Raw genomic sequence first — 18,621 nt, 5'->3', positions numbered from 1 at the left:
TAAAAGGCCACAAAGCTTTTATTTCTAGCACTAAAGTCTTACACCCAGGACCTCCTCCCATGCTGTTGCCCCCAATGTTGCTATTACAGTTAATCATAAACTGTGAAAATCACAGCTGGCTATAGATTTCAATTTTACAGCAGTGGTGATGGTACGTTTCCTAATGTTTCAACTGAACCTTTTCCACTGCATGCAATAATACAAAAAGTTTTAGATGTACCTTAAATAATGTTTGGAAATGCAGGTTATAATTCCCACTAAAAAAACATTATTTTATCAGAACAACTATCAGTGTTGATATAATTGACAGGAGATGCAATAGGAACTTTATACAAAAAAGATAGGAAAAGGTATGTCCTCTCTACCTTAACAAGTGAGCTGTCATCTGCTTTAAACACTATTGGTCTTCCTGTAACTATACTGAGTGCTCTGTAGAATCCCTCTGTGGGATCTGGATGGGAGGCAAAGTATAACAACATATCTACATAGTGAAGCTCTGCAGGCTGCTTCTTCTGGTTAGCAAACACATCAAAGAAAAACTGAAAAAGAAAAACAGTTATATAAGTCTATCATATAATCTCTATATAAACACACATATCTATGTACAGTATGAAGTGCGAAAATAACAGATACAGGTTAATGAACTTTCAACTAAATTGGTTGTACCTACAGTAGTAGGTGCAAAAATAGATTAGGCTTAACTATGTACTCGTTACAGAGGTTACTGAGGTATAATGGAAAATAAGTAAATTGACTCTTTGTTTACTGTTTGCCTTGTGTGCGTATGTTTAAACACATATAAATCATGGGCTTGATTTATTAAAGCTCTCCAAGCCTGGGGAAGATAGACTATCATGGGTGAACCTGAGTGATCAAGCAAACCTGGATTTGCTGGATCACCCTGGTTCTAATATGATAGTCTATCTTCTCCGGTCTTGGAAAGCTTTATTCAATCAGGCCTATGTGTTAATTCTAGTGTGTATATCTGTATTTTTAAATCAAACACCTAGATTAAGAAAGGTAAAAATAATGATTTTGGCATATAACAATACCAGTAGAAAGTTTAGGGTATATGCTGTTAGGCAGTTGGAAAATAGGTTCACACACCACATCTTTTATATCTTCCGTCAAATGTTAAGACTCGGCTCTGCTATTCTGAACAAGATGTAGTCATAATAGCTGTTTTAGTGAAATGTTATACCTTTTTCAGATGTTCCAGTCTATTAAATGGCAGAGGTTCTGCTGGGTCTTCAGGTACCTTTTCTTCAATTTCGCAAGTAAACCACAGCTCAACCTGTTAGGAAAACAGAAGACATATACCAATATGCAAAACATATCATTTCATAAGAATGTTATTTTTGCGCCTGTGTAAATGTATCTTAGGAGCAACACTTACCAATGCAATAAGGTGAAGACACCAAATGCCCTTTGTACAAAAGGCTAGTCCAACCTCATGGGTTGGGAGGTTGCAGAGTAGCCTGAGAATAAACATCTCCAATCTGACTAATTTATTAAAGCAATTAACCATGTTCACTTTGCAAAGTGAATGTTTACTGAATGTTTACATAGATTTGTGAATGTGGTAAAAATTAAGTTTGCAAAGAAAATCCCACCTACAAAAAACAAAATCACATTTTCTAAATGAAAAAGTTGCAATTATTTACAAAAAATGATATTCATGCAAAAATATGTTTTTTTTTATATTAGTTCAGTAAGTGTCATCTTTAAAGAGGGTTACTAAAGTTAGGGAACAGGCTTTGTAAATGTAACTTGGATCAATGACTTTTCTATTTACATTAATGCTGACTCCTCCAGCAATACTCAAGTCAGTAATCAAAGACCTTCATATTTCAGGAATGTCTGTTTAATTAGGAAAACAATCAGTGATGAAAACAACCAATAATATACATTACCTCTCTGTAAGTTTCTTCATTGACTATGTCACATGAATCAGGGTCAGAAGCCTGAAATCTCTGAAGTGTACCCAGAAGCTGGAGCAATGAGGGGAATGGCCAAGGTAAGGATGCTGATAACAGAAACTTACGCCAGTTCACCATGTCTGACCCCAGTGACACAGCAGAAGTTATTTCATGTATCTAGAATGAATAACGTTCTTTAGTCTCAGTATGTATATAAAACAAATATATTGCAATGTTACATAGTTAAATATTAAGTCAGATTTAAACAAGACGTCAGTCCATCAAATTCAACCACCAGGTTATTAATCAGGTTTATGTGTATATGACCTATATTGTTTAAAGTAAAATAAAATTCCACATTTCAAGAAATCTTTATTTTTAAAAAGTTTAAATTTATGTAAATGAAACCATATAAAATCAGGCTGAGGAGCCTGCTCAGATTTATTTGTAAGCAAAGTAACAGGAGAAAGGGTGATCTAGAAACTTGAACAAATATTTGTAACACAATTTGCTTTCCTGATAAAACACTTTTTTTCTTATATTGTAAAGGAAAATATATTTAAAACCACTGTAAATACCCTTCAAAGCTGTTTTTACTGCATATCCCCTTGTTACATATTTACATCATTATGTGATAGGGGTTACATCATAGGTTACATGGGGGGGGGGGGGGGATTTCAGGGTAAAAATGTAAAGTGTATAATATAAAATGTGTAATGTTCAAAGTGATAGTAAATTACAAGTAAAATTACCTGTAAATAAATAAGTAAATTGGGATGATAATAATATCACTTGTACTGAAGAAATATGGGTATATTGAATAGTACCATAACTTAGATAATTGAAACTTTATGAAGGATAGATGATTCTCAAAAAGAACATTCATTGTTTATAGACTGGTGCTTGCCACTTGGTTAAAACCGATAAAACCGACTCATCATCTTCCCCCCTCACTCCAAATCTCCCCCTGACAAATTCCTGTTAACAAACCTGTCATTCGTCCCTCCCCTCAAGCACGTTGTCTTGGCGTCACCTTTGATTCTGCCCTCTCATTTACCGCTCATATTCAGAACATTTCCAGGTCCCCCAACTCTCTGGAATGGTCTTTCTCATCCGATTCAGCTCACTTCTACTTTCCGTTCTTTTAAAAGAGCACTCAAAACCCATTTTTTTCAAACTTGCCTACCTGTCTTCTTTTGTCTCCTAAACCCTCACTACTTCCCAACCATTATATAACTCCCCTCCTATTGTGTGATACTTCCCCCACCTCCTAGATTGTAAGCTCTTCGGGGCAGGGTCCTCTCCTCCTCCTGTGTCACTGTCTGTATATGTCTGTCATTTGCAACCGCTATTTAATGTACAGTGCTGCATAATTTGTAAATCATGTTTATTAATAATAATATTAATAGTTATAATAATAATAATAATAATAATAAAAAGAAACATTTTTTTGGTGCCATGCCTGCTCTCTCCCCTGATGCCGCTCTATAAATGCTCCAACAATTGCGTTGAAAAGAGAGGGAACTTCAACTTGTTATGCTTCAATAGAAGGCTGGTTTTGAAAATTAAACACTATATTTGTTTAAAAAATATTACATGTGAGTACACTTTTTGAATTATTTATTTACTTAGATTTTACTGTTTAAAAAATCTTGTAGGTCTCATAGGTATTTTCTGAGGAAGTGAATGTCTGTGAAACGTGTGGAAAAATACCTACTGAGAACCATCCAGCTATTATGAGATTGTTAATCAGTAACTGCCATTTTTAATGTATAATTGTAATTTTATGACTTGATACTTTAATAAAGATTATTGGTATTTAAATATATATATTAATTATTTTTGTATTGTAATTACATACTTAAAAAGTTCAGTTTAAATTATTTTGGTTATTGTTTGGATTTATGTATAAACCAGCCTGAAGATTTCACTCCTTTTGGTTGTCAGTATTTCACTACAAACCATCACATATGGCCAACAATTGCTGACATGAATGTCAAACATAAAATGCATATTTTTATTCAGTGAAACCTGTGTGGTAGGATTTCACTAAGAGAAAAAAACAGTAAATGTGACAGAAAGGATGCTTTGTGATAGTGCCAACTGGGGGGGGGGGGGGGGGGGAGTATATGCTGCTTGGAAAAGCCTTGTGATATATGTATTTGTATATTCTTTTAGACCTGTTGAATTCTCCAACCGGGGGAAAACAGGATTTTTAATACAAATGTGTTAAATTGAATTTCCTATTTAAACCTTCATGTGATCCTGATCTCTTTATTCAGTAAAATGATTGTATCACCTTGAACTCTCTGTAGCCTATAGTGTAAACATATTCTATTTTCGTTTACATGGCTGAGAGCTCTTCATTGGAACATTTTAGTTGTCATACGTCAGAGTAAGTCAAATATGAAAATCTGGGAAAGGTGATCATACCTCAGCAAGTGTAAGATGCATCCACAGCTCTGGAAGAGTGTCATCTCCAGAATTCATTGATGTAAGTTCCATGAGAAGGTCTGTAAGTTTCTGATTTGATATTGTACCTACAAAGAAAGACTTTAGTTGAACTTTATATATCCTTAACAAGGTTAACAGTTTAAAAAAGCCCACTATGTAATATCCATTTAGGAAACGGTGTTTTAATTTACAAGTGGATAGAACTGTTCCTTGCAGTTGATAAAAATAGCTATGATAGGCACTGATGGGTTGTGTGGTCCAGTGTGAGTTAAAGCGGTCTGTGCACTTAATTAGGACACCTAATGCATTATCTTTGGCAGTGTGCCACACTGTAATGTATGCGTGCAATTTCTAACAGTGCACCAGCCATGTTTAAATAAGAGCTATGGGCCTGATTTAATAAAGCTCTCCAAGGCTGGAGAAGATACACTTTCATCAGTGAACCTGGGTGATATGGCAAACCTGGAATAAATTTAGTCCAGGATTGAAAACATTTGCTAACAAATAGTAAATTCCAGGTTTGCTGGAATACCCAGGTTCACTGATGAAGGTGTATCTTCTCCAGCCTTGGAGAGCTTTAATAAATAAGGCCCTACATACACATAAAAACTTTAAAGTTTTGGTTTTCTCAATTTCTTCCCTCAGTGACTATTGGTAAAAGGTCATATAGATAAGGTTATTCTCACCAGTAAGGACACCGGCCACAATAAAAACATTAGATTTCAACTTCCTCATTCTGTCCATAACTGAAAATAATGCTTGTTTCGATATACTTTAATGACTGTACAGCTAATGACTATTGAATCAAACCAACCTTAACTGGTCAAACGTAACTGGTCACTTTCCCTTTTGTACCAACATCTGAACAATGTTTGAGACCTTTCCGATTTCCCTGTACTTTTTTCCTGTTGGGTCATGCATCAATTCTAGTGGGCCTGATTTATTAACGCTCTTCAAGGCTGGAGAGGATACACTTTCATCAGTGAAGCTGGGTGATTCAGCAAACCCATAATGGATCAGATCCAGGATTCAAAACATTTGCTAGCACATCCTGGACCAATGACTGATGAAAGTGTATCCTTTCCAGCCATGGAGAGCTGTAATAAATTAGGCCCACTGTATTGCAGTATAACTGATTTTCAATTGATGAATGCCATTTTTTTATCATTCAATTTTACTGAATTAAACAGAGATTAAACTAATCATATAGGGCTAGAATGACTTCATGTATTAATCCTTATTTGTCAACTGACAGATCTAGCAGCCAGTTTACCTTCAGGAGCCACTTGCAGAAATTGATTATGTAATCTCTGAAGCTGGGATATGGTCAGTGTGCCATTGTCAGATGTTTCCACTGGAGGGGGTCTGGGAGGTGGGATAGGATCAGGAAAGACCTTCACATCAGAGCTGACATAGAAGTCAGTTTGCTCCAAGACTAGTTCATACTGTATCTTAGTGCTTGTTTCAATGTGATGACGAGCAACTTGAATCAACTTATCAATACTGCGAAAAGTAAAAAAAAAAGTAAAATAAATGTATTATGCTCAGATACAAGTAAAAGAACACCTTTTATATTCTACCAGATAATATGCATCAAAACAGAGGGGTAATTATTGCCATGTTTGGATATGTGCTATTGTACGGTTTAGATATTTTGGAAGTGTGCCAGTAGAGCTGATGGTTTGAGACGTTAATTAATTAAACAAACATCAACACGACAAAAAGTAGCAAAGGATCTAGGCTGCAAAATAAATATTAAAAAACAAAATTCTTTGCTTGGTAAATTCCCTGAAGAAGCAGGTCTCCCGAGAAACACGTCGGGCACTACCAATATTATTTTAAAAATTGTACATTGTTGTTATTATCGTCATTTATGACTTTTAATCAATATATCCAATAAATATGTAGGATTTTAATGCCACATAATTCCTTGCTTTCTATAGTAGTTCAGCCTTAGGGCAAAAACATTGTTAATATATTTAGGGTATTTATAACCTTTTGGGCTTCTTTTTTCACTTCATCAATATATGGACTGCAAAAGCCAAACTGGTTCATCATTACTTCTAATCTTGCTCAAACAACTGTGCGATTGAATTTCTATTGCAGCAATAGCAACATGGACAGAAGGCAGGAACTTGGACCCTATACAGACTCTTAAGTGTTAAAAAATTGGAAATGACCAACTACAGTGACAGCAGAACAAAAGAAAACTGGGGAATACCTGTGCTGATGCTAGATTATTGCCCAGGATAATAACGAATAGGCAGGCAAAACTAGCGTCCCAACGCTTTAGACAAGAAAAAACTTTGACACACCATGACCAAGAGCATCTAAGATCAAAACTTTTTTTATTTTGAATAGTGTAAGTAAAGACTAAACAGATAAAACCTTCATTCCCAGGTTAATCTTACTTGGTAGCCAGACTTTGTCTCAGCTGTTTAGACATTTTTATAAATGTTTAGGTAAGCTGACTCTCTCTCTCTACTATGCTGATAGGTGAAAAGACTTGGTTGGGATGGAGCACAAACAATATTACCAATGCTGCCTGTTTGATCTAGGGAGTTGTTTTGGGGGGCACCCTGTTACCGTGTTTCCCCGAAAATAAGACACTGTCTTATATTTTTTTGGCTCCTAAAAACACACTAGGTCTTATTTTCGGGGTAGGTCTTAAAAATAAAAAAAAACTTACCTTTCGGAAGACGCGAGCCCGAGTTCTGGCTTCTGACAGGCGGAGTGCATGTAGTATCACTCCGCCTGTGACAGGAGCCGGAACGTCTTATATTAGGGCAGGTTTAGAAAATAGTGCTAGGTCTTACTTTCGGGGTAGGTCTTATTTTCGGGGAAACACGGTAGTTAGGAACTGGCCTGACAGTAGCCAGGAGCTCAGATAAGCAGATGTTTTGTTTGTTTTATTTTATAATCTTGCTGTACAAAGCCCTGCTAAATAAAAATTCAGGGCAAACCTAATTGGACTTTTTGTGCGTGTCCCTGTTTTGTGCATGGTTTACCAATGCCAGTACCCTCTTACATGCTTTACTGCAAAAATAAAAGTATTACAACTGATTGATCTCTTTGGGTAACATTTTTTTTTTAATTCAGCTTTTTCAAAAATAGGGTGCACTAATTTGCAAAATCAAAATAATTTGCTCTTAAAAAAAAGGATTGGTGATAAAAAAAAGATTTATGTCTATGACTAGTCTGATTCTTCTTCTCATCTTTTCTTTGTAACCTTCTTTTTAAATAAACCTTCAATAAATTCTAAGTGAACAGAGGTTTTTTTTTTGCTTTCCTTAATATTGGTTCAATTTGTCCCACACATAACTACTGTTCAAATAGGCCACCTATCACAGTGATGATCTATAAGTAAATTGAGAGAGGTGAGTTGGAAGAGTAGAAGTCAGACGCTTCATAATAGTATCTTGGGTACCAGGACTCATGAGGGAATTCGAAAGGATGTGTGCACCTTCAGTTAATTGCATTTATTGTTGTTACTGCTTAACCTTAGCACATTTACTTAAATAAGATACCTGAAGCTCCAATCCAGTAAATATGAAGGGACACAACACCTGAATTTCTGTATTCTAAACAGTTTTTATATATATTCTTCATGATTATATGCTCCTCATGTGGGTATGGAAGTGACACGCACATACTGTATACATGTGGTTATTTACCTTGACATCTCAGCAAGGAAGCGAGCCCCCAGCCACATATTCATATCTTTATAAGCTTGCTGTGCTTTTGATAACATGTCCTGGTATACTTCCAAGGCTTTTGTTTTTATCAGTTCAAGCTGAGCACTCACAGCTGCCTCTGGTAAAAATAAAAAAAATCCAATAAAAGAAAATAAAGAATAGTTATATAAAACAATATATTAAAAAAATCCTTATTTTTATGAAGTCTTTTAGCATAGTTCTTCACAGTCTAAATTCTCAATGCTAGCACATATTTGTTTTTTTTTTCAGTTCCCTGGTGAAACTGCAATAACTTGAAAAAGTTCCATCCTTGAGATAATATTCGGTCTAAGTTACATATAGAAGGTGAACCTAGATGACATTTTGCCCTTGTGAAGATCATGTGGAATTTCAAAGAGGGAATCAGATTTTCTGAGTGAAGTCATGGCCGAGGTAAATCCTGACAGTTCAAATGACCCCCAGACAATGAGAACTCTTTCTGATGAACTGGAGCTAGGCAGACTAATGGGATGTTCAAGGCAGACTTGTTGAGGTGAAAGGCAGAGACTAGTTTGCACAAGAATGAGATTGTATGCTCAAGCACTTTAACGTTGGGCAAGATCAGGAACTGTATGTCAGTTTAGAAATTTTCCTTTGCAGGTGATGGATATAAGAATACTAGATAACAATAATAATACAAAAATGTTAACTACAGAATGAGGTGTTACTGGACCTTAGATTGAGCTGGAAGAGAAGTTTTGCTTTAGGCCAGGCTACAAAAAAGTTGATTCATCATGCAAATAAACTCCAAAATGAACTGACCCCATGTAAAGAAGAACTTTCCAAGTCTTTCCACTTTCTGGGAAGTAGATTTTCTAGCCCTAAGCATTGTAGGGAACACAGACTCGGAGATGCACCTCTCTCTAAAACACCTATGCTAAACAGCCATACAGTTAAAGACAGCTGCCGTCAAGCATGATGGTCCTTCAGTCAGAAGGTCGTCATGATGTGGATGGGTCCCACAGAGAATCTGCCAGAATACTTGCTAGGTCAGCTTACCACACCTGGAATTTGCTGTTTTCACCACTATATAGATCTGAGATTTAGGTCCAGATTTTAGTTGTACTTTAACTATCATAATCTGAATTAAGAGACTATACATTTGATTATAATAGGAATACCTTCATATTCCAAAGCAGCAAAATATTCTTGCTTCATTTTCATTTGCAATTCCTGCTGCTTCTGCAGTTCTGTGCTGTCCTCCGGTGCTGTGGGAGGAGGTGATGGGGCTGCAGGTCCAGGAGATTTTCCTCCTGTAAAAAATGTAGCAGTTGTTATTTAAAAACATATCTGAACACATTCATGTTAAGCGTGAATTCACTTTGTCTAATTTTGGTTATATGGTGAAATTTTTTGTAGTCTTTTTATCTATTCAATGTGCACTGTATGTAACCTTTTACAAACAAAAGAGCAAAATGAAAAAATGCCTTTGCTTTGTACTAGAAAAAAACAGTTTAGTGTAATTTTAAGGGGGAAATTTGTTGAATAAATAAAATGCATAGCTTTATTTACAATAAAATTATTTTTCTTTATCAATGCTGTCACAGTGTACAAAATAAACAGTTTACCCTTCATTGTTTCATCAGGGTATTCTTGGTGGTAAAAATACTAGACAGAGTATGCTGGCATAGGTGTTGATCCAGGTTCGGTGGCTAAACATGTGCCCACATAGTTCGTTACTTGTCGCAATGTAGTACATAACCGTGTGGCCTTCACCCGACACTTTTCGCATCTTAAGGCTTCCTCAGGGGTATATCATAAAGACTTTATCGTCTGTAAATGTGCAGGCAAGCAGTTCTAGGATTCATAGATGAGCCATAGGGTAGTGTTGTACAGAATGATTGTTAGCTACATTTAGACAATGTCAAATGTTGCATACAATAGCAAGAGTCAGATTCAGGGTAAGGTGACATTAACCCAATTTCACATTGGATCAATTTTTTAAGTTAGTTCAGTTTTGGTAGGTTGATTTGAGATGGAAGATCTTTAAAGATGGTTAGTCTAATTTTGCTGGTGCAGTAGAAGTTGCAGACATGCAAGAGTTGATGCATACAGTCAGAGGCCAGTTGCAATCAGGGGTAATGGTATATTTTGTACACTGTGACAGCATTGAGAATTGTCTTGAAATTGTAATGTATGTACAACCAATATACTAACTCTTTGCCAAATGAAACACTTCTTTTGTGGTTTCTTCAACCCCTTGTTCTGTTTAATCTGTAGTTATTACTCACTTTCCTAAATGAGTGAGGTGTGGCAAGACCCTATGTTACAGGCGTGTCTCCCTTTCCCTTCCCTATCTCCCATATTAATTAAAATAGATTTATTTTAAAATAGTTTTTTTTTCAAGCATGCTTTTCAGAACATACTTTTGTGGGTTCTACCTACTTCTTCTTAGTCTAACAAATGAAAAAAAAAAAGGATTAATCAGAAAACAAAACAACAGTGTGTTGCTGTTGCATGCTGTTAGTAAATAAAAGTTGTTAGGATTATTTAGAAAGATGCTAAAGACTGAGATCAGAAACAGAACACAGTCAAATGTTAGGTAGTTCTCCAGTACTGTGCTGTTCAGTAGTGTTTCCCAAAGGTAGGTAGAGAACACATTTTGTTGGTACACAGCAGACATTTCCCCTCAAAACAGAGCCCTGATGAAGCCTACAGAAGAAAATATCTGTTAGGATAGAACCTGGTCAATGCAATTTCTGGCTTGGTTTTTAAAGTACATGTTTCAAGGCTGCACGTACAAGAATGTACATCAGGATTCCTGTCGACTAACAGTCCTGTTACCTAATCATATACTCCTAAAGATAGCTTATCCTAAAAAACACTTTATTAGGAGTTGTGCGATATGGAAATGATGCACTGAGAGCCTGCAGTCTGATTCTAGATGTTCCACATGACAAAAATGTCTCTTGAACATGTGCACCTTATTTATACCTTTTTTTCTATTTGGTGACTTTGGAGGCTTCTTTTTTGCCCCTTTAACACTCTCTCGGGAAGCTGTCTGAGAAGCTTTAACCCGCTCCCTCTCTCTGACTTCCATCATCTGGCGTTCCATTTCTTCTTCTGATTCTTTTGCTTGTTTTTCAAGAGTCACCTGCAATCACATGAATAGAGAGTGATGAAATATCAGTTACGGTATCATACAGACAATAGGGGAAATAGTTCTGTGCCAGCTCTGATACTATAGGGTCAAATCACGAAACAGTTTTTTTTCTTGTTCAACCATATTTTACAAGCGTTCCCTAACATTGTTACAACTGATGCAAATAATGGTTGTTGTCTAGTATGGCAAGAATGCGGAGGGATTCTTTAAGCTCTTCCTCCTCCTTTCATGCTCAATAGAACAGAACAGTGTTGCCTGTACAGAGCTTGTTCGTTCTACTGCACCAAGAAATGATCACTTACATGTCCACTAACAATAAATGATTGTATGAGGCAATTTAAAAAAGTACTTAACATTTTTTATCAGAAAAGTATGTGAACCCTACCAACTAATGCTTGCTCTCTTCTGTTCTGTTAAGCATAACATTGAAAATATTTTGTTATACCTTTTTAATAAGTTCAAAAATACCTGATGAACTCACGTGAGCTGATAACTTCCTATGCCTGTATGCCTGTTCTGACTATAGGTTAGTACTGTTCCAAGTTTTCACTGCCCCACCATGGTATGGTGATGAGTAAAGGGAAAGGTGTTTATTAGTCTTAAAACACTTCCTGTCCCAAGGTGACTACTGCTACATTTTGGACAGTGAGCAATAGCACAGGAAGTGGCAGGATCACCAGGTCAAAAAAAAAAAAAAAGATAGATAGATAGATAGATAGAAAAATGTGTAATTAAAAAGAAAGTCACCACTTTTATAAACTGGTTATCTGCAATATATTGTATTTTGGTCTCAGGTTAGGATACATTTTTGTTTCTGAATACATCTTTAAATCAAGCTATCCATACTATATACTGAACATAAGTGATGAATATGAATCTTCTTGACAGGTGAAAGCATGCCATATACTGAAATTACCATATTTGTGATAGCGGATAATGCTGTTTGCCATGTGTCATGAATAATTTTCTGATCTGTTTCAGAGATCTGTCCAGAGGAATCCTCTTTTCCTTTCATTGCACCATGCTTATTCCTCTGCTTGGCAGAGCTCTGTTCTGGAGTCTGGGATCTACGAGGAACAAGAGGAATCCTGCAGAAATAAAATGTCATTATCAACATTTAATGCATTGTGTGTGTAAAAGGTAACTTTTCCAAATATGAGCATTCATTTCAAAGTATTTATGATGTTGAGAACACCATAGGCTACATAGGAAGCCAATGGTATTTGTTTCAAACATCTTGATCGCCTCATCTATGGGGATTATTGTTTTTTAAAAGTGGCAATCATGGTTGCCAAAGGAATAAACAGGCAGTGCATATCTACAATAAAACTGTAATCTGTAATCTCACTCAAGGCAATAGTGGTAAATTAATAAAAGCACTGATCCCAACCATAAAAAGACTGGATTGCAGTATGGTTGGCTCAGTGGTGAGCACTATTGATTGGCAGCGCTAGAGAATAGGTTCGAATTTGAGGACACTATCCTGGCTCACACAATCCAAAAATATGCAGGTAGGTTAATTGGCTTCCCAACAAAATTGGTCTTAGACTGTGCTAATGGCATATGACTACGGTGGGGACACTGGATTGTAAGCCCCTTTGAGGGACAGTTAGTTGATATGACTTCTTAAATTCCATAAAATGTTATCCTTTATAAATGTGCTTTATTGTGCTTTTCTTCTGTGACACTGTACAAAGTGATACAAAACAACAATGAAAATTATGTGATCTCAAGTTACCAATTATCAGGGAAGGCAGACAGTCTGTTGTTAATCAGACAGATTCTGGTAGATTTTTAGTTCGATAAGAGTATAAGCAAGGCACAAAGAAAACAGAACCTTGATATGTAATGATAAAATGTGGCTGCCCTCATCCTCATTTGATATACTATATACAGCAAACTGTTTAGAAACCAGGTGTTTAACACATTAAATTGGAATTAAAGGTATAATATTTTCTTCAGACAGTTTCTTTATTGCAAAAGGTACAGGTGATGTCCTTTCTGCAATAAAATAAACTTACCCGCCTGATTAAAATTTTCTGATCAAGCTAACCTGTCTTCGCTCCATCACAAATGCTACTATCTTCACCTTATCCTCTTCTAGGTTTCAGATCTTCAGACATCCTGACTGTTTAGGCAGAATAATTATAACTTCTGCTCATTTGCACAGGCGTTCATTAATTCCTGGCAGCCATAGGTATACCAGAATACCTGACACCGTACGCACATGTGCAGCTCAGTGTGAATTAAGAAAAAGATTGCATCATCACTTGTTTTTTCTGCAATATTTATTCTGCTAGCTTACAATTTTTTCTTATTAAAGTTAAGTTTCATTTTAGTGAGCTTTGTAGATGGGCTTTTGTCAGGATGAGAAATGATTTTCTCTTTGTACATGTTATCGCAAATGAAAAAGCAGCTTGAAGCCAGATTAAGGCCATATTTAGTATAGCAGTTTTTGCAAGTGGTTTTAAGTGTTTTTTACCATAGACTTAACTTGAAATTGCTTTCAAATGCTTGTGCAATTTTTTTATAGCATTTGCCAGGAGTTTTGCAGGAGTATTTAAAGCCTAAAGCTGTCCCCAATAAACACAATGACAGGAGGCTTGCCCACCTGTTGCTGGCTGTCCCCTACCTGCATTTGCTGAAGGCAAAGAATGGTTGGTAGGCAGAGCTCCTGTACTGTTGTCCCAATGTTCAGCCAATTCAGCTGACGTTTCCTGCCATTGTATTCATGTACGGATTGCGGGCTTTGAATAGATTATCTTGAGAACTTCTATTTGGACTTTATTGGACCATGTAAAGGTAATTTTTAGTTGCATAAAAAATAATAAAGATATTTTTCTATTCTGTGGTGTTTTTTCTTCTAGAGCTGCTTTAACCTTTTTTGGGGAATAGTTAAGGGGGTCATGTACTTATTTGTTAGGGTGAGGGGGTGGATATTTGTGGGCCCCTTATTAGAGTGGCTTCCAGATTCCATTAGACTCACTGCCCACATATCCTCACAAAACTGGCATTGTGTTGTGAAGATGAGGCTCTCACATTGCAAGAACCCTTACGTGGGGTCTGGTTTTGCCAAAGGGAAGGGGTCTACACACCATTAAACACATAGTGTGTATAGTATACACACTAATATGTACCATTCCATGTTTGGTAAGCCAGATTCCAGAGGACCTTATGTGAATAAGAATGAAGGCACACATACTTGCTACTGCAAGGCAATAGGAAATGCCTACAAATGCTTAAATACAAATGGAAAATGCCAGAAAAATTAGGCAAATATGCCTGAAACTGCTCCTGGGCACCTAGCTGTGGACAGTAGGTTTTTTAATGCTAGTCTGAACAAAGCCTAATGCAGCTTGGAAGGAGATCAAATGCAGGTCAACTACAACTTTTAATGACCTATAAATGATCTCAGAAACCTCTCCAGCTAATCTCAAATGCAAGCAGAATACACCTAAAAGAAAACTTCATTTGTCTGTCATTGTCATTGTCTATGAAAGTGTCCAGAAATCTTATACCTATTTGGCTGCTCACGCTCCACCTGTATGCTGGAATTAGTAATTTCAACTAAAGGAATGCGAGCAAACTCCTGGATGTTTTCAGACGGTATTTTGTTCTCCATTCCTTGATAATAATCATGAAGAAATCTCATTGTATCTTGAAACCGGTCAACCTCTGCCTGTGTATAAAAATCATAACAAAATACTAATAAACAAATAAATATCCAGAACATTCAGGCATATAGATAACAAATGTCTATTAAAAGCCCTACCTTAGGATGAACAAAACAAGGCCCAATTAGTGGTTGCAATAGTTGGATCTCTCTCTATTAGATTTGACATTAGACCGGATAAAACCAATTGGTTGTGTCCTGCTGTGTGCTATAACAACACAGCCCTGCCTGTTATAGAAAATATCAGGAAGTATTTCTGCTGACATGGACTTCTACTAGTAACATACTAGTAGGTAATTTGGCCTCCTCTTAAAATTAGCCTTAGACTATGTTAAAGACGTGATTATGGTAGAGACATTAGATTGTGAGCTCCTTGAGAAGGAGTTACTGACATGACAATGGTCTCTAAGAAGTGTTGAGGAAGATGCCAGCTTTACATAAACAAATACAATCTTGCAGCTTACCAGTTTGATGTGTTGGTTTCATATCAAACAATCTTATTAGCTGTTTTTGTGAAAAGCATGACACTTTCTTCCTATGTAATGGAAATGAGGGTAGGTGGAAGTGTTTTTAATTCAAATATGGAGAATAGCAAAGGTTCACAATGATGCTACTCCACATATACAGTGCAACGATTACCAGATAAATAAAAAGGGAAAAAAATGAGAAATGGAAACTAATTCAGCAACCACATCTAAGGAAGGGTGTGATGCATTATATACCATTTGCACTTGTATTGTATACTGCACAAACATAATACTGGCTGGAAAAAATAAATCAATCACAAGGCAATTAAAACAAATTCCCATAAGTGTGTGGTATTTCAGCTGCATACTTAATTGTCTGGAGTGTAGCCTTAACTGACAAGGGACAAAAATGAGAGGACACAATTCTATAAGGCTACAGACTTGTTGATAGAACAACCCTGGGCAGGGTCCCCTGCTCCTCCTGTGCCACTGTCTCTCTGTCATTTGCAAACCCTATTTAAAATACAGCTCTGCGTATTATGTTGGCCATATATAAATACTGTTTTTTAATAATAAAAAAAAATAATAATAATAATAAAAAAAATAATAATAAATAATAAAAAAGCTGAACACAAGCCTTACGTTCAGTTTTGTACAGTTGTTCAGAATCTCTTGTACTGAAACTGCTGACTCTGATTGTATTGCACACAGCATTTTAAAGCATGCATTACAAATTAGATGTAGTAAGATAGGGACAAATTCATTTTCTGCTTGATGAACATCCAGCATCATTTGTCCTCACCCACCTTTACTAATTAATTACTTTGATTCTCTGGGTCTGATTTTTTAAAGCCATCAAGGCTGGAGAGAATTTACTTTCATCAGTAAAGCTGGGTTTGCAGCAAACCTGAAATGGATCTGGTCCAGGATTCAAAACATTTGCCTTGCAAATGATGTTGAAGAAATCCATTCCAGGTTTGCAGGATCACTCCGATTCACTGATGAAAGTATATCCTCTCTAGCCCTGGAGAGCTTTAATTAAGTCAGGCCCAGTGTATTTTAGTTCTTTCAATCAGGAGTCTCAGTAGGCTTATGTAGGTGTTATTGAGGGTTATCTGCATGAAGCAGGGTGCTGTGAAGTTTTGTGGGAGCCACATACATCACCTTGCTTAACAACCAATTACCTGTTTACATTGCAAAGAGAAACACAGATTTAGTGATTATTTAATTGGGTTTAAAATAAAGTATGTAATAAAACCGACCAACAAAACTGAGAATATCACTGTTCTCTTGGCAAATGGTAGGCTGGGTATAGTTGTATATATTTATACAAACACACATTTATAAGGGCTTATCCTATATATTATATTAAAATGAATGGGTATCCTGCAATGAGCACAATGCACAGAAACACATGGTAACAACTTAGAATTTCTTCTTCAGTCATCTGGGTATTTAGTTGACATCAAGTTACTGCTCTGTAATTCAGTGTTGTTCCTTGCATTTCATTAGTGAATAAAACCAATAATGAGAACAGTGGCACCTGCCATAAAGATTTATGTAGCCAACAATGAATATAGTAACTGACAAAACGACAGTGCCTAAGCCTGGGAACATGAGAAAACCACATTCACAGACAGCCCAAGCTAGTAAATAGTGCACAGGAGGGCATGTTAGTTCCTTTTCATGTAGGAAGGAATGCCACCTGCAAAGCCAGGGTTGGCTATGCTGGTTATGGAATATAAACAAAAGAAAGATTTTTATGTATTGCAAATAGCCAGCAATTCTGTGCTAAGGGGCTGTACATTAGAGCTGGCAGAAATAATTTGTTGGCAGTTGCTATTTCTGTGCAGGGTCAACAAGTATTTTCTGCATTTCCAGAAAACGTTTTAGCCTGAAAAAAAGACAATGCAGTCACCCCATTTAAGGTCCAGGATAGAAAACATCTGCTAACAAATAGCTAACAAATTGCTTGATTTTAGGAAATCCATTCCAGGTTTGGTTAATTACTCAGCTTTACTGATGAAAGTATATTTTCTCCAGCCTTGGAGAACTTTAATAAATCAGGGCCTATATATGAAGACTCTCCACATTAAAATTCTACATTGTTATAAACACTTGCTGAACATTCAACAAAATGCAATAAGGATGTGTGTCTAGAGATCTTTTTACCCCCTGTAGCACTAATTGTTAGGCTATGTGCACATGTGAGATGGTGAGAATCTGACCAATGTACAGAGGTCGCCCAAAGTCATTCTAAAATCTGTCCTGATAGAGATAATAGAAGTGAAGGAAGAAGAGCACAGCAGGGTGCCGCTTGCTCGTCCTCTCCTCTCCCTTCACCAGAACAGAACAGCTCTGTGTGTACAGCGCTCATTCGTTCACCTGTCAGTCTTTTGTTGCTGGAAAAGATTGTTTCCGATGACAATAAATGAGCATGAGTACACAGCTTTAGATACATTGTTTATGGATACATATATGACTACATTCCTATTTTTTTTAAATAAATGAAGTTAAATCAGATATTTTTCTACTTGTTGTGGCCACACATCTGCAGGCTGGGTAAAGTTGTACAGTCCTGTGAAGATTTGTAGGAGATTTCATTAGAATATAAATTTGATTAATTTAGCCCCTTCTCATCATATGCTGTAAATACGGTATATTGTTGAATCCCAAGCTCTATTCCCTAGAAGCAATTCTTTCCATACACTGCACTGCTGATGGAAAAAAAGCTATGTAGTGTATTCTTACAATGGGTTTGATTTAACAAAGTTCTCTAAGACCAGAGAAGATAGATAATTATGACAAAAATCAATCCTGAACTAGGCCACAGCAGATAATAGTAAGAAATAGTAATGGTTTACTGAAGGCATGCTATTAGAGTTGTGTGAATGTAATCACAATGGGAACTATGATTTATTACAAAAAAAGCATTTTAGGCTTGTGCAGATAGCTATAAAAGCACAGTTTTTTTTGCTGACCTTTTAACAGTTCACTCTGTGGTCTGCTATGACGTAGATGAGGGCGCAATGTTTTTCCACAAAGCAGACACTTTTTGAACACTTTAAAAAATCCATTCCAGGTTTGCTAGATCATTCAGTTTCTCCCAGGATCTTCCCTCTATCTTCCCTAGCCTTGAAGAACTTATGTAAATTAGGTCCAATGTGTTGCAGTGCAGGTAAGATTTTGTACAGTACTTGTTTTTTTTTTTTTTATAAAGTATATCCATGTAGCTATATGCAGTTTGCAATAACTGGCTTTGTATTAGGTT

The 18,621-nt window shown here is 36.4% G+C and overlaps 1 protein-coding gene across 2 annotated transcripts in view; it reads right to left on the bottom strand.

Annotated features, from left to right (window-relative positions):
• SPEF2 (sperm flagellar 2) overlaps positions 1 to 18,621 on the bottom strand; it is an 81,891-nt gene that overhangs the window by 2,629 nt on the left and 60,641 nt on the right. For both annotated transcript variants that reach the window (XM_072416585.1, XM_072416586.1), the window contains exons 25-34: positions 14,729 to 14,889; positions 12,127 to 12,298; positions 11,042 to 11,201; positions 9,229 to 9,360; positions 8,048 to 8,186; positions 5,647 to 5,876; positions 4,353 to 4,459; positions 1,914 to 2,096; positions 1,202 to 1,294; positions 366 to 539 (exon numbers count right to left, since the gene is read on the bottom strand). In XM_072416585.1, coding sequence (XP_072272686.1) covers positions 366 to 539; positions 1,202 to 1,294; positions 1,914 to 2,096; positions 4,353 to 4,459; positions 5,647 to 5,876; positions 8,048 to 8,186; positions 9,229 to 9,360; positions 11,042 to 11,201; positions 12,127 to 12,298; positions 14,729 to 14,889 — 1,551 coding nt within the window. The remainder of the gene's footprint in view (positions 1 to 365; positions 540 to 1,201; positions 1,295 to 1,913; positions 2,097 to 4,352; positions 4,460 to 5,646; positions 5,877 to 8,047; positions 8,187 to 9,228; positions 9,361 to 11,041; positions 11,202 to 12,126; positions 12,299 to 14,728; positions 14,890 to 18,621) is intronic.

Source organism: Pyxicephalus adspersus, chromosome 6 (genome assembly GCF_032062135.1).
Source record: "Pyxicephalus adspersus chromosome 6, UCB_Pads_2.0, whole genome shotgun sequence".
Lineage (NCBI taxonomy): Eukaryota > Metazoa > Chordata > Amphibia > Anura > Pyxicephalidae > Pyxicephalus > Pyxicephalus adspersus.
Note: the sequence above shows the minus strand (reverse complement) of the source record. Positions and strands in the feature narration are given on the sequence as shown.